This window comes from Homarus americanus, unplaced genomic scaffold (genome assembly GCF_018991925.1).
Source record: "Homarus americanus isolate GMGI-L3 unplaced genomic scaffold, GMGI_Hamer_2.0 scaffold50564, whole genome shotgun sequence".
Classification (NCBI taxonomy): Eukaryota; Metazoa; Arthropoda; class Malacostraca; order Decapoda; family Nephropidae; genus Homarus; species Homarus americanus.
The window spans coordinates 245,893-268,911 of record NW_024715014.1 but is presented as its reverse complement, the minus strand read 5'-3'; the positions used below and the strand labels follow the sequence as shown (position 1 = coordinate 268,911).

General features: G+C 47.2%; 1 protein-coding gene across 1 annotated transcript in view; it reads right to left on the bottom strand.

Moving 5' to 3' along the window:
- LOC121879912 overlaps positions 1-23,019 on the bottom strand; it is a gene marked incomplete in the record, with an annotated part of 99,611 nt that overhangs the window by 10,217 nt on the left and 66,375 nt on the right. Inside the window, 6 exon segments of the mRNA XM_042386713.1 lie at positions 273-401; positions 14,457-14,817; positions 16,115-16,661; positions 17,169-17,456; positions 17,793-17,907; positions 18,197-20,069. Coding sequence (XP_042242647.1) covers positions 273-401; positions 14,457-14,817; positions 16,115-16,661; positions 17,169-17,456; positions 17,793-17,907; positions 18,197-20,069 — 3,313 coding nt within the window.

The following is a 23,019-nucleotide window of genomic DNA, read 5'->3' as shown; positions in this document are numbered from 1 at the left end:
TGTCACTGGCTATAAATGCAACATTAACTGGACACTTCCTTAATTACCAGAAAGTGTTGTGACGGCACCGAGTGTGAGCTCTTTCAAGACCAGACTTGACCAACATTGGAGCAGGTTCAGATACTTTCAGGAGCCGGTGCATAGTACTTGCCAATACCATAGTACGTAACAGAGACGTGACCGATTGCCCAAGCGGCTAACGAGCCGATCAGTGGTGAAGAGGAAAAGAGAAAATAAAACAAAAAAGAATGTGAATTGTTGACCTACTATACCTTCTCTGCCTCGAGTGCCTGGCGGGCGAGGGAGAGGTGGAGCAGCTCCTGCTTAACTGATGCCGTCGTGGCTTCAACCAAGTCTGAGGGTCGGGGTCCATGACTGCCCCGTGAGGAAGGGTCCAACTCCTGTCAGGATCAACCCAAGTTAGTTAAGATACAGAAGGAAGAATGAGTTTTGTTATAGCTAAACCCTTTATGTACATTTTCAATTAAAACACCAATACAGTGATTAAGTTAAAATGTAGTCTAAAATTGTATGACTTGATTTGGAAATCACAATACTAATTGTTTCAGAATGTTTAAAATTTGTCACTGAACAATAAATTGGGTACGCGATTCATAGTTCATTAAATCCAATATGAATAACTGTAATATTTGAATAACTTCAAAATATGCCTTGCAGTATCAGAAAAATCAAGCCCAATTAAACAGAAAAAGTATGTAATTATCATACCTTGCACGACGTGATGTTTCTCAAAACCAAAGTGACAAACTGTATATACCCCAGGCGACACTTGACAGTGCTAAGAGGCAAAACATGCAACATGCCAGTTAGTACAGTACTGCTCACGCTGACAAGAAGACAGTCAGATAAGGAAAAACAGATTATTTGTAACTATCTCTACATACCAGAAAGGTGTAGCTCACAGGAATAAATAATAAAGTAGTCATGCAAATACCTGCCTTGCTGTGTTATTTTAAACTATTATTTTCTAATAAAACATGCATATAAAAACAATGATAAAAAATAAAATAAAATTTTGGTAATTGAAGTGTTAGTCTTCCCCGTTTCTTTATGGTCTCTTCATTTATGGCAGAACCAACAGTTTTATTTTCTCACCAACGTCATGAAGGTGCGATCCCACACAGCCAGACCTGCCAACACGGTGCTTCAAACACACGTCAGTCACTAGAGCGGTAACACTAGAATTACCAAGATTGAAAATAATCATCACGCTGTATCTCTTTAAAGATTAACGAGAACAAATACAAATACAAAAAAGTTTTAAGGATATAAAAGAACCAAAGGCAGTGAGACAGAAAACTGTCCTTCCCAACACCGCCATCTGGGATGTAACTGTCAGCTGAGGTTTGATCTCACTTCCAACATCAACTTTACATTCCCATCCTTCACATTTCTCATGCATCACAAAGAGGATCTGACCCAGAGAATTTAAGTCACCGAACACTAGCATATCACTACAGTACATGCATGTCTGCAGTCAACCAGTCAATAGTCTCAAAGTTGATGGAAGTCCTTACATTAATGATGTCTCAGTTTATTTCAGGATTGACAAATGTTACCGTGCTATCAGTGTACCTTTCAAGGTCCAGTACAGTCTCCGCTTGCAGTTCAGGGAATCATTGATCTACAAAAACTGACTTTACAGAAAAGGAAATGCAGGTAATATATTGTACACTATGAACTGTCGCAAAGAACTTCGTGCTTGGTGCTACCCTCCACGAAAAACACTAAATAAAGCTTTTAGAAGACTACAGGTCCTCACAGGATGCTTTGGGCGATTAAATTAGGCTAGAACTATGAGGGCGGCAGGACATACTTATGAGTTAACTACTTGTTGGGTAAATAAGCCTTAGGGTAGGATTGTGGCGTTAAGGAGCGGCTACTGACGCGGGTGAGAGCGACTAGTACCTGGCGAGAGTGACGCTTGTGGGAGTAACCGCTGCGGCTCCTGAGACAGGTGGAATCTTTGGAACCTGTTTGGTGATCCCTCGTCGACTTTTTTCTCGAAAAATTTTCCCTGTTAGGATCTTCCCTAATGTGGGCATCTCGGTGAGTTTTCTCCTTGGTGTGGGAGGTTTTGGTGGGGCTGTCCTTGGTGTGGGAGGTTTTGGTGGGGCTGTCCTTGTTATGCGATGTTCTGGCGGGGCTGTCCTTGCTGTGGGTTGTTTTGGCGGGGCTGTCCTTGCTGTGGGTTGTTTTGGTGGGGCTGTTCTTGCCAGAAGAGAGGCTTGTCGTAATTTGGTTGGCTGGTGTGTTGATACTTGAGGTGTTGGTGTTAGGGGTGATTGTAGTGTGGGTATTCCTGGTGGTACAGACGCCGCGACTCTCCACCTCCGTTGTGCTCTGCAGCTGCAACACCACCAAGGGTCACTAACACCCCTAGCCAAGAACATCATACTGGCACTTACGCTACAAAGCTAAATAAATACAAACGACAAGACTGCGTTTATTAAATCCTAAACTAATCTTAAGTGAGAGCTGTTAAACAGGTTCTACAGTATGTAATGATCTAAGGATTAATTTTATAGTTTCCTTCAGAACATTGAGGACCACTGTGTGATTGTGGCGAGGCATGAGACGTATTACTGTGTGAGGGCGGCCATAGAGCAACACGGTGAGTGGATACGCCTACCACTACGAGGTGCAAATTGAGGGCCTGGGTAAGGGACTCCTGACGTTCACCGTTTAAGCTAAAATAACAACAAATAAATATTGCGTGTCGAAAGATTTTTTGTAATGCGATACAGCTAATTTTATAACACCTGAACCTTGTTGTATTAGATGGCTCAAATAATATATCATATACCAGGGGAAAAAAAAAACACCTCACTCTATTGTATTAAAATCACCGCGACATTTACCAGTAGCCCACGCATTACTACCACCTTTCACAGATGGGGAAACACTGCCAGGATCCCCTAAACCTTTAACCACCTTCTTTATAATGACTCTAGCTTTAAATATCATCCTTAAATGGTTATAACTTTAACCTCGTCCTTATAGGGTTGTACCTTAAACCATCATCTTCGAAGGGTTAAACTTACCACGACAATAACCACCAACTTGTATAATATTATTGATAGCCACAGACAACCCTAAACACTGGAGCGACAATGCTAAGCGAGAACCTAGTGAATGGTGGTCCTCCGTGTAAGTAGTGAAGACGCTTAACTAAGTGTGTAAGAAACGAAGGCTTAGCGAACCTTATTTGACAACCCTGACAATAATAGCACCCATAACTATGCGCCATTATGATGATTACTGTTGGTCATGGTACTGGCGACCCTGGGATTGTCTTCAGACGTCTTTATGAGTAATGTTGGTCCACACGTCCACTAGAGTCAAGAAAGTGGTAGAATCATCACTCACACTACCACTAGAGTCAAGAAAGTGGTAGAATCATCACTCACACTACCACTAGAGTCAAGAAAGTGGTAGAATCATCACTCACACTACCACTAGAGTCAAGAAAGTGGTAGAATCATCACTCACACTACCACTAGAGTCAAGAAAGTGGTAGAATCATCACTCACACAACTAGAGTCAAGAAAGTGGTAGAATCATCACTCACACACCCACTAGACGCAATAAAGTGGTAGAATCATCACTCACTCACACACTAGAGGCAGGTAAGTGGGTGTAAGTGTGACATAGTGGGTGTAGGTGTGACACAGTGGGTGTAGGTGTGACAGTGGGTGTAGGTGTGACACAGTGGGTATAGGTGTGACACAGTGGGTATAGGTGTGACACAGTGGGTGTAGGTGTGACACAGTGGGTGTAGGTGTGACACAGTGGGTGTGTAGGTGTGACACAGTGGGTGTAGGTGTGACACAGTGGGTGTAGGTGTGACACAGTGGGTGTAGGTGTGACACAGTGGGTGTAGGTGTGACACAGTGGGTGTAGGTGTGACACAGTGGGTGTAGGTGTGACACAGTGGGTGTAGGTGTGACACAGTGGGTGACACAGTGGGTGTAGGTGTGTGACACAGTGGGTGTAGGTGTGACACAGTGGGTGACACAGTGGGTGACAGTGGGTGTAGGTGTGACACAGTGGGTGTACACAGTGGGTGTAGGCACACACAGTGGGTGTAGGTGTGACACAGTGGGTGTAGGTGTGACACAGTGGGTGTATGTGACACAGTAGGTGACACAGTGGGTGTAGGTGTGGTAGGTGTGACACAGTGGGTGTGTAGGGTGTGACACAGTGGGTGTAGATGTGACACAGTGGGTCACGGTACACAGTGGGTGTAGGTGTGACACAGTGGGTGTGATGGTGGTGACACAGTGGGTGTAGATGACACAGTGGGCGTAGATGTGACACAGTGGGTGTAGGTGGTAGAGGGTGTGTAGGTGTGACACAGTGGGTGTAGGTGTGACACAGTGGGTGTAGTGGTGTGACACAGTGGGTGTAGATGTGTGGGTGTAGACACAGTGGGTGTAGGTGTGACACAGTGGGTGTAGGTGTGACACAGTGGGTGTAGGTGTGACACAGTGGGTGTAGGTGTGACACAGTGGGTGTAGGTGTGACACAGTGGGTGTAGGTGTGACACAGTGGGTGTAGGTGTGACACAGTGGGTGTAGATGTGACACAGTGGGTGTAGGTGTGACACAGTGGGTGTAGATGTGACAGTGGGTGTAAGTGTGACACAGTGGGTGTGGTGTGACACAGTGGGTGTAGGTGTGACACAGTGGGTGTGGTGTGACACAGTGGGTGTGGGTGTGACACAGTGGGTGTAGGTGTGTGACACAGTGGGTGTAGGTGTGACACAGTGGGTGTGAGGTGTGACACAGTGGGTGTGGTGTGACACAGTGGGTGTAGGTGTGACACAGTGGGTGTAGGTGTGACACAGTGGGTGCACACAGTGGGTGTAGGTGTGACACAGTGGGTGTAGGTGTGACACAGTGGGTGTAGAACACAGTGGGTGTAGATGTGACACAGTGGGTGTAGGTGTGACACAGTGGGTGTGGTGTGTGTGACACAGTGGGTGTAGGTGTGACACAGTGGGTGTAGATGTGACACAGTGGGTGTGGGTGTGGGTGTGACACAGTGGGTGTGGTGTGACACAGTGGGTGTGGATGTGACACAGTGGGCGTAGATGTGACACAGTGGGTGTAGGTGTGACACAGTGGGTGTAGGTGTGACACAGTGGGTGTAGGTGTGACACAGTGGGTGTAGATGTGACACAGTGGGTGTAGATGTGACACAGTGGGTGTAGATGTGACACAGTGGGTGTAGGTGTGACACAGTGGGTGTAGGTGTGACACAGTGGGTGTAGGTGTGACACAGTGGGTGTAGGTGTGACACAGTGGGTGTAGATGTGACACAGTGGGTGTGTGAGGGGTGTGACACAGTGGGTGTAGGTGTGACACACAGTGGGTGTAGGTGTGACACAGTGGGTGTAGGTGTGACACAGTGGGTGTAGGGTGTGACACAGTGGGTGTAGGTGTGACACAGTGGGTGTAGGTGTGACACAGTGGGTGTAGGTGTGACACAGTAGGTGTGACACAGTGGGTGTAGGTGTGACACAGTGGTGTAGGTGTGACACAGTGGGTGTAGATGTGACACAGTGGGTGTAGATGTGACACAGTGGGTGTAGGTGTGACACAGTGGGTGTAGGGTCAGTAGGTGTTCACGGTATTGTTCTTGATACAAACTTTTGATTTAATTATTAGTGTGATGGTGGTGGTAGAGGGTGTGTGGTGTGGTGGTGAGGCTGTGGTGTGTGTGGTAGAGGCTGTGTGGTGGTGGTAGAGGGTGTGATGGTGGTGTAGAGGGGTGTGTGTGGTGGTGAGGGGTGTGGTGTGTGAGGCTGTGTGGTGGTGGTAGGGTGTGATGGTGGTGTGGGGTGTGTGGTGGTGGTAGAGGCTGTGTGGTGGTGGTAGAGTGGTGGGGTGTGTGTGGTGGTGGTGGGGTGTGTGGTGGTGGTAGAGGGTGTGTGGTGGTGGTAGAGGGTGTGTGGTGGTGGAAGAGGGTGTGTGGTGTGGTGGTGGGGTGTGTGGTGTGGTGGAAGGGGTGTGTGGTGGTGGTAGGGGTGTGGTGTGGTGGCAGAGGGTGTGTGTGTGGTGTGTGGGTGTGGTGGTGTGTGTGTGGTGTGGTGGTGTGGTGTGGTGTGGTGGTGGTAGAGGGTGTGTGGTGTGGTGGGTAGAGGTGTGTGGTGTGTGGTGTGGGGTGTGGTGTGGTGGTAGAGGGTGTGTGGTGGTGGTAGAGGGTGTGTGGTGGTGGTAGGGGTGTGGTGTGTGTAGGGGTGTGTGGTGGTAGTAGGGGTGTGTGGTGTGGTGGTGAGGGTGTGTGGGTGTGGTGGTAGAGGTGTGTGGTGGTGGTAGAGGCTGTGTGGTGTGTGTGGTGGAGGGTGTGTGTGGTGGTGAGGCTGTGTGGTGTGGTGGAAGAGGTGTGTGGTGGTGGTAGAGGGTGTGGTGTGGTAGTGAGGGTGTGATGGTGGTGGTGGGGTGTGTGTGTGGTGGTGGGGGTGTGTGGTGGTGGTAGAGGCTGTGTGTGTGGAAGAGGGTGTGTGGTGGTGGTAGGGTGTGGTGTGGTGGTAGGGGTGTGTGGTGGTGGTAGAGGGTATGTGGTGGTGGTAGAGGGTGTGGTGCTGTGGTAGAGGGTGTGGTGCTGTGGTAGGGTGTGTGGTGGTGGTAGAGGGTGTGTGGTGGTGGTAGAGGGTGTGGTGGTGGTAGAGGGTGTGTGGTGGTGGAGAGGGTGTGTGGTGGTGGTAGAGGTGTGGTGTGGTGGTGGGTGTGTGGTGGTGGTAGAGGGTGTGTGGTGGTGGTAGAGGGTTGGTGGTGGAGAGAGGGTGTGTGGTGTGGTGGTAGAGGGTGTGTGGTGTGGTGGAAGAGGGCGTGTGGTGGTGGTAGAGGGTGTGGTGTGGTGGGTAGAGGGTGTGTGGTGGTGGTAGAGGCTGTGGTGTGTGGTGGAAGAGGCGTGTGGTGGTGGTAGAGGGTGTGGTGTGGTGGTAGGGGTGTGGTGGTGGTAGGGTATGTGGTGGTGGTAGGGGTGGTGCTGTGGTAGAGGTGTGTGGTGGTGTGTGTGTGTGGTGGTGGTGAGGGTGTGGGGTGGTGGTGGTGTGTGGGTGGTAGAGGGTGGTGGGGTGGTGGTGCAGATGATGAAGAACAGCACTGCATCATCACCTGGTAAAGCTGAGTATTAGTAAGGCAGAGACGCATGGCGAAGGGTCATTGATTTCAGACGAGGAAAAAAACCCTATCCGCCTCCTCTTCACCACTAAATAATAATAATAATAATAATAATAATAATAATAATAAATAGATAATAATAATAAATACTACAGGACTACATTTTGAGCCAGTCGCCCAAACACGAGATCAAGAGACGTGTGTTGGTATACGCGAGGAACTACATTACATCTACAGTATATCAGATGCATTAACACACAAATATAAACAAAATGCAAAAAAATAAATAAAAATTATATACTCCTGATTTTTTTTTTTACATTAGGTCGACTGTTAACATCTGTGGTAACTTTTCTGCCGGACAATACTAGTGAAACACACACACACACACACACGGCAGACTCTTACCTGTCCACGTCGCAATAATTATATTCATATAAAAAAACGCATACATCAATAGATCGGTGTAACTAATGCCTTGGGTCCTCAAGGTGGTAGTGCATCACAACAGAACAAACACAACACCACAAAAATAACATAAAACATTGCAAGACAACAGTGGATAATAATAATAATAATAAAATAATAATAATAATAAAATAATAATAATAATAATAATAATAATAAAAACATCTAATAAAATAAACATCAAGAGTGTGTTCATGCTAATAAAAACACAGAAGACGAGGTGGCAGTCGACAGGGTTACTTGAGTGATGGAAGGCTGGTTGACGGTATACACTCGAGGATGGTGAGTGCAGCACAGTCCCACAACCCACCACGGCAAGTGCAGCATCCCTTCACTCTACTGTACCTCACGGCGGCCTCTTTTGGAACTTTGTGGGGGACACACTGATCCACAGCCCAGCAGGAGAACTGAAGGACTTCCTGCCACCACGCCACGGCAATCTTTCTCGTGTCAGGGTGCTGGCAACACTACCACGCCGAGGTAGGTGAGGCACTGTTGACCACGACACCACGGCGGCGGCCTCTTCTGGGGATGTGAGGTTGAGTGCTGCCTACAAGGTGGTGGCTGGTGCTACTGGTGTGTGTGTGTGTGTGTGTGTGTGTGTGTTCCAGGGATGTGTTTCTTTTAGCCAGATGTTAAGATCAACGCCTTGTGCAAGTTAATAATAAGTTCCTTTATTATGATTAGTTTCTGTCAGCTATGGGGTATCTTTCTCTTGATCTTTTTGTATTAAACCTTCATTAACTGTTGAATCTGTGTATAATAATAAATTACCCACAAACTTAGCACACAGTGGGACGCGTAAGAGAGACGACTAAACGGTGTGATCTTTCTTGTTCTCACAATATTACAGAAAATCACTTGGTAAAATTACTATTAAAAATCACTGTGGTAAACATGAACGACTCTACCACACTACCAGCCTGGACAGCATCAATAACAACACTATCCACTACAATAGATAAACAGCAGCTGTATAATACAGTGCTGTATTCATACAGCATCTCAAGCAGTAAAACACAGCAGCGACATCACCACTGCAGCAAAAACACAGCACACCACAAAAGGTCATGACCTTCTGTAACAGCACTACCTGCAGCAATTCACAGTTACATACAACACGAAACGGAAACGCCACTACCTGCAGCAACACAACAGCAGAACTGCCAGCAGCACCACAGCAGAACTGCCTGCAGCACCACAGCAGAAGAACTGCCTGCAGCACCACGGCAAAAGAACTGCCTGCAGCACCACGGCAAAAGAACTGCCTGCAGCACCACAGCAGCAGAACTGCCTGCAGCACCACAGCAGCAGAACTGCCTGCAGCACCACAGCAGCAGAACTGCCTGCAGCACCACAGCAGCAGAACTGCCTGCAGCACCACAGCAGCAGCTGCCTGCAGCACCACAGCAGAAGAACTGCTTGCAGCACCACAGCAGAACTGCTTGCAGCACCACAGCAGCAGAACTGCCTGCAGCACCACAGCAGAACCGCCTGCAGCACCACAGCAGCAGAACTGCCTGCAGCACCACAGCAGTAGAACTGCCTGCAGCACCACAGCAGCAGAACTGCCTGCAGCACCACAGCAGCAGAACTGCCTGCAGCACCACAGCAGCAGAACTGCCTGCAGCACCACAGCAGCAGAACTGCCTGCAGCACCACAGCAGCAGAACTGCCTGCAGCACCACAGCAGAAGAACTGTGCAGCAGCACTGCCTGCAGCAGCAGCAGAACTGCCTGCAGCACCACAGCAGAACTGTCTGCAGCAACACGGCAGCAGAACTGCCTGCAGCACCACAGCAGAAGAACTGCCTGCAGCAACACGGCAGCAGAACTGCCTGCAGCAACACAGCAGCAGAGCTGCCTGCAACAACACAGCAGCAGAACTGCCTGCAGCAACACAGCAGCAGAGCTGCCTGCAGCAACACGGCAGAAGAACTGCCTGCAGCAACACAGCAGCAGAACTGCCAGTGCAGCAACAACACAGCAGCAGAACTATCTGCAGCAACACAGCAGCAGAACTATGTGCAGCAACACAGCAGCAGAACTATCTGCAGCAACACAGCAGCAGAACTATCTGCAGCAACACAGCAGCAGAACTATGTGCAGCAACACAGCAGCAGAGCTGCCTGCAGCAGAACTATCTGCAGCAACACAGCAGCAGAACTATCTGCAGCAACACAACAGCAGAACTACCTGCAGCGTGAGGCTGGGGGTGGAGGGAGACGAGTATCGACTGGCCAAGTGTTACATATTTAAGGCCGCGGTGACAATACACCTCCCTTCCGCCCTCACTAACCCACTACCTGCCCAACACACCAGACCATCCTTAAGAACTTGTTAATATGATCATTATTCCATCAAGTGACGTGAGAACGCATGTCTCACCTATGGAGTTGAGTTTGGGCCCACTGTATCCTGGTGCGTTCTCTACCGCCACTTAAAGGGGAGGAAGCTTAAAGTTTGGGGAATGTTTTTGGTTGAAGTTGACAGCTTTAAAGATACACACACACGGCAGGGAAATTCCAGGAAGTCTTACGTGAGAATTGAAGCAGAGTTTAACCCACATTCACAATATTTTTTTTTACGCTACTACCTGGACATCTCTCTAATTAGTCTACATTTACGTGCATATATATGTATGTGCAATGATGAAAACAAAACTCCTTCGCCTTTGCCCCATACTGATAGATAATAAACATTGACAGTATGAGTGGTTAAGAGAGGTGGAGGGCTACAGGGGGTGCTGGTATAGAAGACTGCCACTCGTCAACGCTTACAACATAAAACGGGATACAAGAACTTATAATCGACACCACCCTAATTCAGTGTTGAGCGTTTTCTCCACATTTTTCAGAGTGGACAATCATCCACGATATATCACGGGGCTAAAACGTTAACTAAAAGTATTTAATAATTATAAATACTTCGTTATTAATATCTTCAAGTATAAACGGCGGGAAAACAGCTGTCACAATAAGCTTTCTATACCAGTAATAAAAAACGTTACTCTCTCACCGGAAGTTCTGGGTAACTAAATTATTTCCGTTTTCTGTTTCATCGACGTCGCACCACGCCACGGTTTCTTGTCCACCAAGATCAATAGCATCAATAGAAGAGGACTACGTGGGTGAAGAGGTGGAGGGAGGATGGCTATAAAGATGTTATCTGTTGCCATTGTCAATACAGTACAAGAAAAGGGTCCAGGTGGGGTGGGTTAAGTGGTGGACTGAGTATTGCATGGTAGTTTTTTCCTCAACGTATAGATCATATTTATAATGTATTTCAGTACATTTTATAATTTTATGACTTGAAATGTATTATTTAAGTAGTTAATACTCGACAAGGAAAAATATTCAAATTGGTTATTTTCGTATATTATTCAGTGACGTGAGTAGCGGGCGTTGAGTGCAACAAGAATGGTCGATACATTCTGAGAAGGTCGCTGTCCAGGTAAAACTTTGAATAAAGTTGCAATTCCCACGCTCATTCACCGGCACCGGGGACCCCGCTAGAAGGACCTCCCGCAATACACAGCACCTGTCTCGCCAACACAACCACTTGCCAATAAATAACGACGGTCATTAGAATGTGAATATACAGACATCTACATAACACGAAGCTCTTGTTTACGGTACACAGCAGGCCGGGTGTAACGGGCGCGGCAGCCTGCATAGGTCACGTGTGGCCGGATATCTTTAAGAGTGAGTTAGGGTCGTTGAAAACAATAGTGCGGACGTGAGCCTTTACCTCAAGAGTACCCGAACTAGTCCACACAACACTAACATTGGGGGACAACATCCACTAACGCTCAACATTGCAACCTGACCTACTTTATGGGGGGAAGGATGTGGGAAATATTAAGGAAGTAACCTATTGTACGAGCCCAGGTCTTGTCTTGTGTTTATCATATGTTTACTGTGGGAATCATTAACAGCAGCAATAAATGATAATGCAGTATATCTAGAAACAACGTTGCCTCAGTAGTCCAAACTGTAAACTGGTGTAACTTAATTGTAACTTTAAAACTTTAAGTATGGGGTAATGGATAACCGTTACAAGAAATAATTAGACTTGATGACAAACTTCAATACTGTAACAGCATGGTTTACTCTACATATCATTCACAGCCTATGAGACGTAAACATTAAGGATAGTGTCCTAGCAACGTAACACACTGACGTCGTCCACCTTTCCTTTCTTACTCTTCTTCATCATTGTTACTACCACTCGCTGCTCACTCCCGTGTTAATCAGTAACTCTCCAGGTGTTCCCCAGTACTACGGGTGTTCACACTCATCACAACACATTACATAGTTTTCTAAAAGTTGTCAGACACTTGTGGCCCAATACAACAACCGCACTTGGTAATTACTGTTAACAGCTCTTAAGTTCAGGTAAGATCTGTCCTCGTCGCGAAACAAAATACTCTGTTATTTTCTTATAGTTTGTCACTGGCAGAGAACTTCACTACTGTTAATTCCATTTGTTTCTCGTACAAAACAGGATAATTGGAGGCTTAGTGATGTTTTCCCTGTAAGTTAAGACGACAGTACCCGAGCGTACCCGACCGCCTCTGCCCTTCACTGGTGTGAGTCTCGTCATCGTGGCCGCCTGGCTTCCAGTGGGGCCAGGTTCCAGGCGCACAGTTACCAACTACGCTTATTGTTGACGGATTTTAGGATTTATTTTAGTATTCCAATTGAAAGAATTTATTTTTATATGTCAATTTGTATTAAATTAGACAAACCCTGGAGGTTGAATGTGTTAGAAATATGATGAAACAGAGTTTGGGGATATTTAGAAAATACTGGTGGCGGCTCGTACCTCCTGACACCAACCCCGATATTAAGACTCTCATAAAGCCACTCTACGTTGAGCTTAAGTCATTAACTCTAGAATAATTTATAATTAGGATAATGAATATATTATTGTAAAGCTTGCACGACCACTGGTAGAAACCACCTTCGTCACAACACTATACAACACGGTATCGGGCCTCCATCAGGGTGAGCCATGGGCGACGTACACATGCCTTTTGTAACTGACCGTTCTTATTTTGGCGAGGTGCCCCACCATTGTCATCTCCTGTTATCTAACCCTCATCCCCTCTCAACCGCTATTATTATTTCAAAATATTTTTCACATTACAGTAAGCGTAATTACAGGAAGATAAAGCACACGACATTACAGTGAAGTGCACAGTGGGGGGATGGTGGTGTGGGTCGGGTATATGATGAAGGGGTGGGGGGATGTTTGTGGTCAGCACCTGGGATGCGGTAACTCCCCTCCTCCTCCTCCTCCTCGCTCCGTAAAATGACCCGCTAGTCTCTATAGTTCCTCTGTCTGAACCGTCACTTAGTGTCAGTCTCACCCAGCTACTTATTTATCTTATTTACCAAAAAGCCACCCACTGGAGGTAGCCGTGCCGAGGGAAGAGCAGTGGCGTGTGTTCTTGATAAGTTTTGTCAAGGGCTATTATTGATGCCACCGACTGCTGTTACTTCCCCGTCTTGTGCTGGTAGACTATTCCACAGGTCAAGTAGTTCTGTAAACTCGCCCTGTATGATCTAGCTTTACTTCTGCAGTACTCAATCTACTTGGCTATTCGAGATGATGTAGTTCAGGAATCATCTTAGTTGCTCTATGTTGCACCTTTTCCAGGGATGTTAAACTCTTTCTGGAGGTTGGGTTTGGGACGCACGAGAGCATTTCCTATCATTGTATTTGAAGGTACGAGTTATAATTCCTATATTTCGGTTGTCTTTTCTCACTGCTGCTGCTCCCGCTTCAATGATTGGTCTACCGCGACGCCTACATCTTTTTCCTTATCAACAAGTATCCAGGGAAGTGTTATTAGAGAATAGTTATGCTCAAGGTTCCGAATGGCCCGAGATTAGTCTTTTCATTCTCCTCTGTATGCTTTCTAGGGATTCGATATCCACAGCAGCAGCTATTTACATAAACATAAAACAAAATATAATGTAATAACTCTGTACTAACATAGCTAACCTAACCTAACCTATGCTAATCTAACCTTACTTTAGTATTTAGGCAGCGAAGGACGTCTTAAATATAATAAAGTCACTTTCAGCATCGTGTACTAATGTCCAGAAAGTTAAAGACTAAACGTTGTATCTAGTTAGCCAGAAGAACTCGCTGTGTTAAGGCTACCGGACGATGACTGATAAAGCTTATGGTTTATCAGTGGCTTATGGCAATGGTCTCTCATGTTTCACCCTGAGAGACATAACAGACACGGGTATTTTAAGGTCAGTAAGCTCAGTGTGTTTATTAAATGTCAACATAAACACACAACACACCACCTGCCCCTTGCTACTCCTACGCATTGTTTACATCTGTGCATATATTTCACGTCTGTACAAAACCATTTTTAACTCGAGTTTGTAGCTTTTATGCCTTTTGTAAATATTTGAAGGTTAAAATACCATCAGAGTAGTTAGGTGTAAAGCTTGAGTACAACAAGTTATTACGGGATAAAGTCCAGAGGTCATCATCTCGTCCTGCAGGTCAGATGGTTAAGGTCAGAGTGCACATGACCAATACGTACTCTTGAGCTGGACGTCAGAGAGCACATTAATCTGATAATTTCTGTGACTTAAGAGTTATACTGTTAGTAGTCAACATGCTTATTGTTCTCTCCCACAGAGGGAAATAATCCAGCCACCAAGAGATAACTGTCAGGTACAACAGCTGGGAAAAAACCCAGCACAGCAAACATCAGTACCTAGTAATGTTTGTTCCCTTATGACAATTTTAAGGGATAATGTTTAATATTTTTCCCAGCTGGTACGAGTAAAGGTTGGGTAGTACTCACCAGGTTCTGGAGGGCTAGCAGCTGGTCCCTGGTATTGTTCAGGTCTCGCAACACGCCCTTCAGGTCCTCCTGCTCCCACGGGTCCAGCGGGTTCTTCTCTCTGGGCCACTGGTCCAGGGTGGGCCCCCGGACGAGGCTCGTGGCTGGGGAAGAATTTTGACTGCGGCCCTCAGGTTCCCGTGACCCTTCGTCACCCACACTCCCGCCTGGCCTCTCGTCACTGCGATTCAGAGGAGAGTCTTCGGGGCCTCTGGGACTCTCCTTACCCTCCTGTGGGGTGGTGACTCTGCTGCCCGGACCCGCAGCCCCGGGGATCTGTGGCAACTTTCGCCGGCCACTCATCCGGTGTATGGTGTGGTACCTGTTGAAGGAGGAGTGAGGTTACCATACTGTTGGGTCTTCCTGTAAACTCCACCGAAGAATAAGAATTGAACTATTTAGAGGGCACTGTAGCCATTAGGTATTTTATTGTGGCTAATGACGGACGATTTTATTCAGCCAGGATAACTCTCAGCCCCCTAAAGGGTTCAAACAATCAATGAATCAAAGTACCGTTCTTATATCTGAGGGTTGGCGACCACAGTCCTCCACTCTAAACGTTTTCGGGATGTTTTTACCAATCCTCAAGTTGTTGCATCTCTCTGAGCATCCAGTTTTAATTCCATTCACCCATCTCAGTCTCCGCCTCCCCCTGGCCCTCCTACCATCAACTTTGCCCATTAATATTTTTTTTATTCCCTCGTCCATAATTATATGACCAAAGTATATCACTTTTGCTTCTGTAAATATAAAGTATTTCTCTTGAAGTTATTACTAACCTTAGAGTTAAAGAAGTGTTACCGCGAAGTGAGGAGCTAAACTACTGCTGGTTGTCTCTTTTTTACCTAAGGGATTATAGAGTGATGCCGCTATTACCATGAAGTTGGAATTATAATAATTTAGCTCACCATAACTGAGAAAAACGATATAAAGGTAATTCTCTAGTGTTCAGGGTTTGTTAATCAGCATTTAATAATCTGAAAGACCTCATGAAAAGGGACATTCACTTCAATTTAAGAGAAAAGGGTCTGCTGAAAGGCTACATAGGGTCAGGACTCTTGTATGGGTCAGAAGCGTGGACACTTTCAGCAGGCTTTTGAAATGTGGTGTTATAGGCGAATGTTAAGAATAAATTATCCTGGCAATAAAACGAATGAAGAAGTACTAAGGTATGCAAAGATGTCAAGAGAAATAATTGAAATTTACAGTATTATTTTTAGATACTTTGGTCATATAATTAATGGATGAGGGAATAAAACAAATATTAATGGGCAAAGTTGATGGTAGGAGGGCCAGCGGGAGGCGGAGACTGAGATGGGTGAATGGAATTAAAACTGGATGCTCAGAGAGATGCAACAACTTGAGGATTGGTAAAAACATCCCGAAAACGTTTAGAGTGGAGGACTGTGGTCGCCAACCCTCAGATATGAGGACGGTACTTTGCTTGATTGTTTGATCCTGCGGTAAATATCAGTGCTTGTTATCCTGATGTACAGTATATACAGTTTTATTGTTGCTGGTAACGCACACGAATGAAAGAAATTTAACGTTTTGTGACGTACAAAAACTTTCAGTGAAATAAGGAAGAGTTTTACCACCGCATTGTCCCAGCTGCTTACCTGAAGGGGTTGTCGGGGTCATCAGGAGGCGGCTGTGAGGGCGGGGGTGGAGGGTGAGAGTCTGGCGGAGTGTTGACAGAGTCGCGTCGGTTGGTCAGATCCTGCCAGAAATTTAAGGCCGCCGGCCGCGTGTTGCTCCGTGAACCTGGCGACACCTCCACCTCACCCTCCAGAGACGTATTAAGGGATGTGTTAAACGATGTGTTAAGGGGGTCGTCTGAGGATTCATCAAGGTTGGATTTGGGCGGAACGGAGGGAGGGCCAGAGCGGTGCGCGTGAGGCCCTGACCACTGGAACTTGTGAGAGGCTCTGAGGGAGTCATACGCCCACCGATTGGGAGCGACTCTCCTGGGGAGGTTCTCGTAGACGGGGGAGGAGTCCCGGGGCGTGGCTGGGGCGCCTGTCATGCTGGGGTGACGACGTAAGCCCATCATAGCCCCAGGGTCGTCGCCCCCGCCGCTCGTCACGATGGCCCGCCTGTTGGCACTCAGGTTTGGCGTCTTCTCCGGGGCGGAGGAGGGCGCGTCCGGCCCCACGCCAACGTCTGCTGGGGAAGAGCAACATATTGATACTAACACCATCTGTAACGCTCAATAATGGGTTCACGTGAAGATTTGGCACTCCAGCCTATTTCACCTGATGATTAAACACTAATGCTACACGGGGTGTTAGGTTAGGTTAGATTAGGTTAGGCTAAATTGAGGTAAGTTAGATTAGGTTAGGGTTGGTTAGGTTAGATTAGTTTAGGTTAAATTAGGTTAGGCTAAATTAGGTAAACTTTCGTTAGATTAGGATAAGTTAGCGTTAGGGCGTTTAATCATCAGGCAACAGGGTGACCAAACATGACCCAGGGTGACCTAACATGGCCCAGGGTGACCTAAAATAACCCCGTGACCAAACATGACTCAGGGTGACCTAACATGACCCAGGGTGGTCTAACATGACTCAGGGTAACCTAATATGACTCAGGGTGACCAAACATGACCCAGGGTGACCTAACATTGCCCAGAATGCCCTAACATTGACCCAGGAAGTACCACAAGGCTGTAGGTACCATGTGTGGTGGGTTGGGAGGAGCTCCTTGTAGTGGAGGCTACGGAGGCGGGGTCCTGGTGGTGAGGCGGGGACTTGACACTCTGGGGCTTATAGTGCGCCGCCAAGGCCAAGATGATCCGCATGATGCTCTTCAGGTTCCCCTCCGTCACCTCTTTACTGGTGATGTGCGTCATTCGGATCCTCTTCGCTGCCATGAACTGTAGAATCCGTTCCAGGTTCTCTCGCATCATTTGTGGGCTGCTGCTGTTCTCTGTCTCCTTGGTGATGCCTGCCACTCGCTCCCCTGCTGTTGATCCGGAAGGGGGAATGTGAGAGAGAGAGAGAGAGAGAGAGAGAGAGAGAGAGAGAGAGTGTGTGTGTGTGTGTGTGTGTGTGTGTGTGTGCAATCATGTACAGTATACTTGAATACATGTACATTACCAATAATTTTATTTCAAGTTGAAGTTTACAGTAATTATCAACATTATACCAGTGATAATGAATAACTATATTTACTCATTATAATCTACTGTTTCTCATAATATAAACGTATCGGTCATACAGTTGGCAGAACTAGCTAAGAAACACAAAGTATTGTACACGATGCAGAACAATGTCACAAGGCGCTGCCCCGTCCACTTACAAATGATTTCTATGAGGTCAGCAAAGACGACGCCGCTCTGGAGGTCACGCCTCAGGTCAGAGATGAGTGGCCGTCCTCGCTTCCTCAGCTGCGAGTTGACCCACGCAACGTACGCCTGTTGGGAGGGGGGGGGGGGTCAGGGTCCTTAGGTCAACACACAACATCGTGAATATGTATTGAGAGTTGTATGGTCCCGCAAGTTTATTTGTAAGAGAAAACAACAAGATTTTTCTACAGTACTTCATGCTAACAATTTGTATCAATAAATTTACAAAGTATTGCTGCTTTTCATGACAACTTTATGGCCTAAATTAGCTGAGTGTTTGAAAAGCTGAATTTCATAAAATAAGGCGACAGTCAGCTGAGGTACTGTACACAACTGGAAAACCAAAAGGTGTTCTCACCTGTAGCTGCTGAGTCCACTCCATCCAGGACACGGAGGAGGAGGTGCAACCGTCGCCACGCCGGGAGTCCTGCTGGCCTCCCTCCCTTGTGTGGGAAGACCCTCGTCGATCCTCGATTACTTGAAGTCCGTCGGCGCCGTCCGCGTCCCTGTCCCGACGGTCAAAGGACGGGGCGTCCCTCACTCGGAGTCCATCACTTGGATCACTACTAAACCTCACCTCCTTGCCCCCTTCTGAACGCTCTCCCGCGTATTGACGAGAGTCCCGACGACCTCTCAATCTCTCCTGACGAGACTCCAGGACATCATGATCCTCGACGTCCACTGAGAGTTCTCGGTAGCCCCTCGTCTCTCCGTCACGAACGTGTCTCTCCTCCCGCACCTCCATGTAAACTCTGGAGTCACGGTTGTCCCTTAAGTCCCGCGGTAAGCTCGTGTCTCTGAGTTCCCTTGACGTTCTCGTGTCTTTATTACTTCTGGGTTCACTGTTGTTTCTCATGTCCCGCTGTTCCCTGTTGTCTTTGAAGTCTCTCATATCTCGTTTTATCTCTCTGGATTCTCTTAGATCTCTGCCATCTCTTAAGTCACGCACATCTCTAATGTCTCGTAAGTCACGAGAGAGCCGATGGTTCAGCCGGTCCTCCTTATTTCTGGATTCAATGACGTCTGGGATCTCGGCATAGCGGGGCTGAGTCTCGTGTTGAGGGTACACGCTGTCGGAGAGGAGAGCTCCCTCAGGTGATGCAGATCGCTGAGGTCCTACAGGCGTTGAATGGTGATGAGGGAGACCCAGTCCGTGTGGGGACTCACTGGGGGGATGTGGTGAGCAATGAGGATGTGGTGAACTATGCGAGGCTCCGGTTACACAAGGCTGTTTTGCTGGACGGATTGTTGGGTACTGAACGGGTGAGGACGACACAGAGGAAGTAGACGCTGTGACTGAGGACATGGACACCGGTGAGGTTCTGGAGGCATTGAGCAAGTCCTCAGTTGACTGTGAGTATGGAGTGTCAGCAGAGGCGATCCCTGCAGCCGTCATTGGGCGTCCATTACGTCCACTTGGAGAATCTAAGGAGCGGGGACCAGCGTCCATCGCCGGAGAGTTGAGAGAGTCGAACCCTGAGTCTGGATCCCGAGTCGACCATCTGTTATTTTGAGGCGTCCAGGACTCATACTGTGGGCGAGGCAGAGCGGAACTCGTGAGGTGGTCTTCTCGGGGCACTCCAGAGTTCCGTCTTTCCCAACACTCTCTTATCTCTCGGAAGTGGCGAGGATCTCGTACATCCTTGGGATCCTGGTGGCTTCTCGAGTCGTGAGATCCTCGGAAGTCTCTTCCGTCCCAGTGATCTCTTGAATCACGTTCCCTAGGATCTCTTAGGTCCCTGGGGTCTGTGTCCTCCAAGTTGCGCGAGTTTCGTACGTCTCTGTGATCTGTGTCGCGGGACTCCCTGCCACCGTGGAGACCTCGCAGGTCCCGTTCTCGGGGTTCTCTGATATCAATTTTGGGAGGAGGCGGGGGCTGGTATGGACCACGAGGCCTCCTGAGAGGGTCTGGGGGCTGATGTCTGGAGTAGGGCGGGGGCTGGCGGGACGCTGGTGGAGGGTTGGAGGGAGATCTGTAGCGACCGTTGGGTTCCTCTCTAACGATTCCTCTTCTTGGAAGGGTGCAGGTGCCCGGGGCCTGGGGGGGAAGCTCTTGATGGTACACATGTTCCTCCTGCCGGTGACCAGGCACGGGCGGCAGAGGCTGTTGAGGGGGTTGTGGCAGGGGCTGGCCATGGGGCGGCACGGGTGGTGGTGGGTGTAAGGGCGGTGGAGGTGGGCGGGAAGCGGGTGGTGGAGGAGGCACATCACTTTCCACACTGCCAGATAATCTGCAACAAGAAAAATAATACTGATGTTAGTCCGTGAATATCGGTGACTGTGTGTGTGTGTGTGTGTGTATGTGTGTGTGTACTGTATGCATGTATACAAATATGAAGGAACATACATTAATTTTATTAAACCCCCTCCACACACACACACATCCTGGATATAAAATAAATAATAATATCTAACAGTGAGTGAGGGAGTGTCCAGCGTCCCAGAAAATGCTGTGATGAGTGACAGTAAAACCAGGAGTACCCAGACGACGGGGCAGTGAGTGACCAACGCGAGAGAGGAGAGAGAATCATAGACTCATAGAGGGCAAAAGGAGGTGAGGTGTTAGGGGTGAGCCTGCAAGGGGGTGAGGTATGGTTGAGGAATGAGTGAGAGTTCTGTATAATGTAAGCGTGTGGTGGAGGTGGTGGTGGGAACATCATGTGCAGTAGTAAGTTGTGAAGGTAGCGGCCACTACAGTACTTCTACACTTACAGTAGTTGATACATTCTGACTCTCACCAGTGAAGCTTCTACTTATTCTGATATTTCTCCCTTGAAGCTTTTAAATTTATCTTATACTTGTAGTCTTTTGAGAATAAACATTATATTTTAAGAAACGAAAAAGAGAAAAAATCCAGATAGAATTAAATATCAGAAGAAATATTTACCAGAAGTAATACAGCTCATATGATATACTAAACGAGCCACACGTTACGGGTGTTGTCCAGTGTGTGTGTGCCAGTCACCCTTATCCCTGGCTAACTCAAGGGACTTTACGCGATATAACGTGGCTATTAATGTTGATGTGAGTGAACCGGACCCAAGTGTAAACCTGGCTGGTAGATCTTCGCCTGTTATCCATCATTTAGACAACTGATGCCATTATTCAAGAGGGTCACTGGCTTCATGTGTTCAGGCTTGCGACACTAACAGACAATGACACAGGTTGGACGTGGGTGTGTTGATGGTACAGCTCATACAGGAACACCTTTATATAACTTACTTAATAACTGGATGGATTACTTCAGAGGTGCCATGATGAGAAGGGGAGTCAATTGTTTACTAGAAAGATATCCACAATACGTCAGGGGAGGAGGGGGAGGGCGTCTTGTAAGTCAGGAGTGGCATATGGCAAACACTGTTAAGTGCTGTATCCACAATATAAATATTTCGTATTTATCCTTACCACAACCCAAGCCGGATCTTAAACTAACGCACACACACACACACACACACACACAAACACACACACACACATATATATATATACACGAAGATGAGCTCAGAGAAGTGTGTAAAACATTATGGATTTCGTAAAATAATCGCATGACAAGGGAGGGAGTCAGGTGGTGGATGTGAAGGAGTGACAACCTTACAGTAGCGGCTGCAGGATGGGAATGAGTGACGCCTGCCCACTGCACCTCAGCTAACATCTAGAAAACCGAGAAGGCAGAACTGGTTTTCAATATCTCACAACTTTTCGAAATATTTTAAAGAGTAACGTTTGATTCTGAATATCTTTACAAGTATTGTGTCCCAGTGTGACATTCATATCAACGGAAGAGAAAGTGGTGGTGCATAGTGGTGGTGTGTAGTGGTGGTGTGTAGTGGTAGTGTGTGTGTGTGTGTGTTAATGTGTAGATATAGTTTTAGGATGACCTCGCTAGTCTTGTAACTAACACTCCTTTGTTTGAACCCAAGTACTTCATTAGCTTTGTTTCGAGCAAATACACATTGTTGTCTTGGTTTAAGATTCCTACTTATCATTACTCCTAAATCTTTCTCACAGTCGGATTCCTCTATATCAAAGTTGTTCATCTGATATCTGGTTTCTCTGTTTACATTTCCTAGACGAAGTACTTTACATTTGTTCACATTAAATTTCATCAGCCATTTTTAGACCATTCGAATTTTTTGTTTAGATCTTTCTTTAGTTTTGCAGAGTCCTCGTCAGATTTGATTTCACGCCCTATTTTAGTGTCATCAGCAAATTTACGTATGTTGCTGTCTACACCTATATCTATGTCGTTTATGTATATTATAAATAGTAAAGGTCCAAGTACTGAGCCTTGGGGTACTCCACTAAACTAGTGGTTTTGTCAGACGCGAGTTTTGCTAAGGCCTCAACTCTATCCGCGGTGTGTGGTGATGTAGTGACAGCGTCGAGCGGGTCACTGTACAGTCAAGCCTCACTACCAGGGATGTCACCGAGTCTTCCTGGTTACGTGGTGGTGGAAAGACCATACTACACCATCCCTCACCATGCACGCTCTACAACAACAGCAACCACTTCACTATTTCCATCTCATCCGGCCGTTATCCTATCTACAGTAACCACTCTTAGTCACCAAATTCATCCCTATTACCTCCGCGCCCTACTTTACAATTCCTACGTACAGCTACCGTCAACTCCACGCATCACCACCGTCGTACGTACGCTCTGTTGCCTCTGTCAGTCCCCCACCCTGGCCCTCACCACACTTGGCGTTCTCCACCCTCCTAACCTCACACCCTTAACCTCCAACACGCTCCGCCGCTTCCCTCACTCCTCCACCCTCACCTTTAGCACACTCCGTAGCTCCTCCTCCCCTAGCAGCAGCACAGGTCCTCCAAGGCATGATGGTGCAGGTAAATGATGGACACGAGGACCCCCCCCCCACCTGTCACCACCAGCACCAGCTTCCTCACCAAGGTAACCCATCTCACGCCTACCTGGTGATTATTGACTCAGTGTTCAGTAAAGGTCAAGTACCAGTACTGCTTGGTGTTTATTGACTGGCTGTGAGCCACATAAAGGTCAAATACCTTACACCTGACTTAGGTTTAGCACCTACTGACTGTTTGAGGTTTAACTGAAGTGTGAGAAGTGATCAATGAATCTATGATAGTAAGTGAAATAGATCCCATAGGAACAGAGTGGATAAATCGAAATCCATAGTACTAAACCTTCAGTACACAAGGC